This window comes from Chrysochloris asiatica, unplaced genomic scaffold, assembly GCF_000296735.1.
Source record: "Chrysochloris asiatica unplaced genomic scaffold, ChrAsi1.0 scaffold00192, whole genome shotgun sequence".
In the NCBI taxonomy this organism is placed as follows: Eukaryota; Metazoa; Chordata; class Mammalia; order Afrosoricida; family Chrysochloridae; genus Chrysochloris; species Chrysochloris asiatica.
This window is the reverse complement of record NW_006408710.1, coordinates 246,930-253,404: the sequence shown is the minus strand read 5'-3', so window position 1 is coordinate 253,404 and position 6,475 is coordinate 246,930. Positions and strand designations below refer to the sequence as shown.

At 42.0% G+C, this 6,475-nt stretch overlaps 1 protein-coding gene across 1 annotated transcript in view; it reads right to left on the bottom strand.

Moving 5' to 3' along the window:
- Window positions 1-6,475, bottom strand: part of ABCA9 (ATP-binding cassette, sub-family A (ABC1), member 9) — a 146,321-nt gene that overhangs the window by 68,282 nt on the left and 71,564 nt on the right. The window contains 5 exon segments of the mRNA XM_006878387.1: window positions 1,357-1,497; window positions 1,645-1,764; window positions 4,211-4,305; window positions 4,376-4,451; window positions 5,856-6,019. Of these exon segments, the coding sequence (XP_006878449.1) occupies window positions 1,357-1,497; window positions 1,645-1,764; window positions 4,211-4,305; window positions 4,376-4,451; window positions 5,856-6,019 (596 nt within the window).

Here is a 6,475-nt window from a genome sequence, read left to right as displayed (position 1 = left end):
TGTCCAGGGTCGCTATGGGTTAGTCCCGACTCGACAGCACGTAACAACAACAACAACAACAACAACATATCGCATATGTTACAGGCTCATATACAGTTTGCCTTTTTGTGTCAGCTCATTTCACTTAGCTTGGTATCTTTGACTGTGTGGATCATGACAAGCTATGGACAACATTGTGGAGAATGAGTACTCCAGAACACTTCATTGTGCTCATAAGGGACATGTACACAGACCAAGAGGCAGTTATTCGAACAGAATAAAGGAACACTGAATGGTTTAAATTTTGGAAATATGTTGAGTTAATGAGTACAGAATTTCTGATTAGTATTATATAGAAGATCTGAAAAGATTTAATACTCGTGGTTACACAATGTTTCATTTGAAGTCATTGAATTGTACACTCAAAAGCTGTCAAAATGATAGTTTTTCATGTTTATTTTATCACAATTAAAACAAACAAACAAACAAAAAGCCCCCACTATATTTACCTCTTAACTCCACCACCACTAGTATTTGACATTAGGATAAGCACTGGACCGAAAGGTCAGTTTGAACCACAAGGTTGGCAATTCAAATTCACTAGCTGCTCCTCGGAAACGCTACCTATACAAGGTCATCATGGGTCAGAGCACACCTAACAATAACTTACACAGGGTCACTGTACATCAGAACTGACCACACAGCACTTACTGAAAATAATCACTGAACTGGGGATCTCTGATAGTGCTGTAGGGCGAGCACTGGACTGCTGACCACAAGGCTGGCAGTTCAAACCCACCAGTCTGTCTATGGTAGAAAAAGGAGGCTTTGTGCTCATTGACGTCTTGGAAATCAGGGTCCCTCTGAGTCGAAATTGGCATAATGACAGTGAGTTGTTTATTTTAAACCTAACTGAAGGAGACTGTTGGTTAGACATGGGCTAGTAACAACAACTTTGGCAGTTCAAACCCACCAGCTGCTCCTTTTCTCCATCCTCTGCTGTCCCTTGGAATTGAGTCTTTTTTAAGGAAATAAAAGGAGCCCTGGTGATGCAGTGGTTAAAGGGCTTGAGTGCTAACTGAAAGGTCAGCAGTTCTAACTCACCTTCCCTAAGGATTCTCAGCCTTGGAAATTACCCCAGTGTAGTTTTACTCTGTCCTTACAGGGTTGTTATAAACCACAATCCACTCAGTGGCAATGGATTTGGTTTTGGGTTTTCACAATGATCAGAGTTTAAAATAAGAATGATACAAAATAATGCAGCAATAAAGTTTATGTTTCTTGTCATCATGTAAAACAAACAAACAAACAAACAAACAAACAAACAAACAAACAAACCCAAAGACCAATATAATAGTAAAGAACATCTATGCTTACCTGTCCTGCCGAGCAGCCTGAGGGAAAAGCTTCAGGATCTCGGCATGGAGGGGCTCCACCTGAGAGGGGTCCTTCACCTTCATCTCCAGCAGGTAATCTTTGCCAAATTTGCTTTTCAGGTGTTGGATGGAACCGATACATCTGGGGCAGGAGCAGGAAGAGGCAGAGCAAAAAGAAGAACATGACATAGAACCTCTGATCAGCTGCCAACATCACCTCCCATTGCCCACAGTGCCCTCTCCCCTCCACAGAGAAACTCTCCCATCCTGCTCCCTGGGGGGCACCCACCTGAGCCTTCCAGACACCATGATGGCCACGCGGTCACACACGGCCTCGGCCTCAGCCATGTAGTGGGTGGTCAGGAGGGCACCCCGCTCTGTTTTGCTGATGGCGGCCCGGATCGCCTGCCTACATATAGGTTTAAGGAAAATGCTAATCAAAGGGAATGCTCAACATAGAATATAATTTTGAAAAGAAATTTTGTTTTAAAAAAGAGAATTCCAAGTTTTCAACATCAAGTGAATTCAGATTATACAAAGGGTTTTTGAAGGGGTGATAATGCTTGAAAATAACAGAACTTAACTGGTTTCTTGGTTGGGTAAAAGTTTATATAGAAAAATGTTGAATTCCAAGTATATTTATGAGAAGGTAGCAAGAAGAAAGTGAGAACTAACTAAAAACAATTAACATATACTTTAAAGTTACAAAATGACAGATTTCAAAAATTTCCTATCACAGTTAGAGTATATTGAGGATATAAGCTGGTTTTCTTCTCTCAATCAGATTTGAGTGTCAGGTGATGTTGTAGAAAGATTTAAAGTTTGATATTAGATGGATTTGACTAAGTATAAAAGTGCACCATATATACCCAAAAGATTTAAAAAGAAATTATGAAAGTCTTGCTGTTGTTGTTAAGTGCCTTTGATTCGATTCTGACCCCTGGTAACAATTATTCACCCTGCATCCCACTGACCTTGCAGTTCAAATGACTTTGCAGTCTGACGCATTAGTCCACAGAGCCACACCAGGACTACATGAAAATCTTAGGTTCCTAAAATATTTCTTAAAAAAACAGGCTGTAGTGAGGCAAGACCTGGTGACTCGTGGGCTCAGAGTCAGTGACACATCCACAGAGGACTAGAGTGGAGACTGAAGTGACCAACTGATAAGAAGAGGGCGGACAGATGCAGGAACATCCACACCTGCAGATGATACCCACTTGCCATGGCTCCAATGATGGGACGAACAGAGCTCAACCCAAAGAAGAAAGCAGAGGGAAAAAAAAAGTGTCATCTGATATAATTTGATAAACTGGACATCTACCTATAAATGCAGTAGCTCAAAAGAGGAAACAAATCCCTGCTCCAAGAATTATTCCCACCCCCTCCACACAAAGAGTAGATAGAGATGGGCATCTTGAACATTACTAACCAAAAATGGGAGAAGGAATACAAAGGTAAGAAGCTTTCAAGAGGGAACCTTACAAGCTTTCAAGAGGGAACCTAGATCCACAGGGCAGGGAGGATGGTAGAGTGTCCAGTGAGTAGTATCTGACCTGTCTAGGAAGGGCAGATGAGAAGAAATGCAGATGGGTCCCTTGGAATGCAAGGGTAAATAATTGTTACCAGGACTAACTGTGAAGACTGGAAATGTAAAGGTGGACATTTTATAGAAAGGAGGGGAGTGATTAACCTTTCAGTCTAGGAGCGGAGGGCCCTGGGACCATCAATGGAGAAGAGTGGAGAGCGGGACCCCACCCAGAGGAGCAGTGAGGCCTGAGACTGAGACAGAGAGGATGACATGAAGAGAGAGGATGACGTGAAGAAATGTAGTGGCTGGGGACTAAGGATCCAGAGAGGGAGAGGGGCTGTGTGCTGAGGACCGTGAGGGGAAGGCGGGCGGGATTGCAGGGTATACCCTTAGGTTGGGTGATGATGCATGGACGGGATGGTAACTATGGCAATGAGATGATGTATGATGGAAGGAATGTAAAACTAATGTTCCCCCATGTAGACTATCACACAATACACAATAAAACATTAACAACAACAACAACAACAAAAAAAAAACCAGGCTGTGATATAAAACATCAGATGATTTTTTTCCCCTTAACACCACTTTTTCTGATAATGTGGGCACTTTCACTATATAAGTAAATCATTTGAAGGGATTTGTTGTAAGAGCATACATTCACTTAGGGTCTGTACTGGGTTCTCTTAGCTGCTGTAACAAGTTGCTACAAACACGGTTGCTTGAAACCATAGAGACCTATTCTCTCACAGATGTGGAGGGCAGAAGTCCAAAACCATGGCATCGTCAGGACCCCACAACCTCTGGAAGTTCTAGGAGGGAAATCATGCTTTGCCTCATCCAGTGTCTGGTGGCTTCAGACATCCCCTGGTTGGTAGCTACATCACTTCAATCTCGGCCACTATGGTCACATCGCCTCCTCTCCCAACTGTGCTATTTCCCCCCGTCTCTCTCTCTTGTAAAGACACTTGTCATTGGACCTACAACCCTCTCAGATAATCCAGAATTATCCTCTCATCCTTAAATTTGTCACTTAATTACATCTGCAACAGCTTTTCCAGGTAACGTAATACTCACAGGTCTAGGTATTAGGACATGTATGCATTTTATTGAGGTCAACATTCAGTTTGGAGCCCTGGAGTGATGCTGTAGGATAAACATTAAACTGCTAATTGCAAGGTTGTTGGTTCAAACCCACCAGCCACTCCTCAGAAACCCTATATATAGTTGCTATGAGTTGGAAACAACTCAATGACACTTAACAACATTCAACTTATTATCAGGTTACTATAAATGATCCTAACACTCATGAAGTTTTCCTCACCACATCTGCTGCTGCCCTTCAGGGTCCATCCCTGTAGATGGCTCATCCAGAAGTATCACTGCCGGACCCCCCAGGATGCTCAGCATGAAGCACAGCTGGAAGGAGAGGAACAATATTGGGCATTGTCTGTGTGATGGGTGGTGTGTTCCTGAGTCCTCCACTGACCTTCCTTTTGATCCCCTCTGATAGAGTCTTCACAGGCACCTTCAACTGGTCCTGTAGCTTGAATGTGTCCACTAACCTGATTTTAAGGGAGAAAAAAAGTATGAGACAATAAAGTCTACATTCCCCCTGAATGATGAAACTTTCAGAACACAAATTGTGGTTATGTGGAACCAGTACAAAGTCCAATAGGCAGTCAGTAGAACAGAACAGGGGGATCCTGAAGGTTTTTAAATCAAGAAAGTTGTTCATTAAGTATCAATCCTATCCCCTCTGTATACAGGGTTGATAGGGGTGGGCAATTTAGACATTGGCTACCTAAAATAGGGTGGAGGGGGTTATAAAGGCATGAAGTGACTGGCTTACAAGTTTTCAAGAGGGAGTCTAGTTTCAGAGTGTGCAGGGGAAGGTAGAATAAAAAATAAAAAAATCAAGAAAGTTGTGCGGCAGGATTGTATCCTTTCACTATATGTGTTTAACTTGTATGCCGAGCAAATAATCTGAGAAACTGAATTACATGAGAACATGGTATTAGGATTTGAGGAAGACTCATTAACAACCTGTGGTATGCAGATCTTAAAACCTTGCTTGCTACTGATGAAGATCAAAACATTCAGAATGGATTGTACCACAATATAAAGAGAACAAAAATACTCATAACAGGACCATAAATAGCATCATGAAAATTGAAGTAAAAATTGAAACTGTCAAAGACTTCATTTTGCTTTGATGCACAATCAATGCTCATGGAAGTAACAGTCAAGGAATCAAATGATGTATTGGATTAGGTGCAAGACCTCTTTAAAGTGCTCAAGAGCACTAACCCAAGCCATGGTATTTCCAGTCACCTCATATGCATATGCAAGTTGGACAAAGAGTAAAGAAGGCTGTAGAAGTATCAGTGCATTTGAATTATGATGTTGAAAGCATCACGGACTGCCAGAAGAACAAACAAATCTGTGTTGGAAGAAGTGCAGCTAGAATGTTCCTTAGAAGCCAGGATGGCGAGACTTCATCTCTCATACTTTAGACATGTGGTCAGCAGGGACCAGTGTCTTGAAAAAGACATCATGCTTGGAAAAGTGGAGGGTTGACAAAAAAGACGAAGATGCCCAATGAGATGGATTAATATAATGGCGGCAGTAATGGGCTCAAGCAGAACAGTTGTGAGGATGGCTCAGGACAGGAGCCTAGGTCACTGTGAATCAGACACAACCATACAGCACCAAACAACAATGGTACTTTATCACCCTTCCTTGGATGTTAAATGGATATTTTCAATGACTTCTTTCCACATTAAGAATAATCAATAAATATTTTCTCTCCATACTTAATATGAAAGAAACCAAAAACCACACTGGATTGGGTTCCAAATGGCCAACACGGGTCATGAGTTAGAGTTGTCTTCCTTTAATCTTGGGTGGACATCATTACCATCACAGCTCCCCCCCCAATATATAATGAGTGTAGCTCCCCCACGTACCGTGTAATGGCGGCCACAGCATTTTCTCTCCTCAGCCCTTTCACAGCGGCGTATGCATCCAGGTGCTCCCTCACAGTCAGGTTGGGCCATAGCGGGTTCTCCTGAGGACAGTACCCCAGGAACCCAATGGTGTCTCCTCTGCTGCTGCTGCCTTTCAAAATCACCTACAGAAAGAGTTCATTCTAAGATTCCGCCCAAAATTATGTGTGTGTGTTTCAGTGATACCCTGCTCTTCATACAAATGGGAGCTAATAGGGAAAAATAGGTAACTGATCGCTTAACTCTAAAACTTTAATAATGGCAAAGTCAGATATCCCACTCTGTTAATGATCCACCATTATAATTTAGAGTTTATTACCAATGTCATCATCATTGTTAAGTTCAAGGTTGCTTGTTGGCTGTCCATTGCTTGACTTCATTCATTGATCCAGTCATTCAAATGAAGATTTCCTTTTCCCACTGGTAAAATGTTTGTGTTTATAGTGGAATCTTTCTCACAAGTGTGTGGTAAAGATTAAATAAGGCAGTGGCTTTCAATCAGTAAAGATTCTTCCCCCCTACTATCACAGCTTCCTCACACCTTACTAATCTCTATAGGGGATATTAGGTCATGTCTGGAG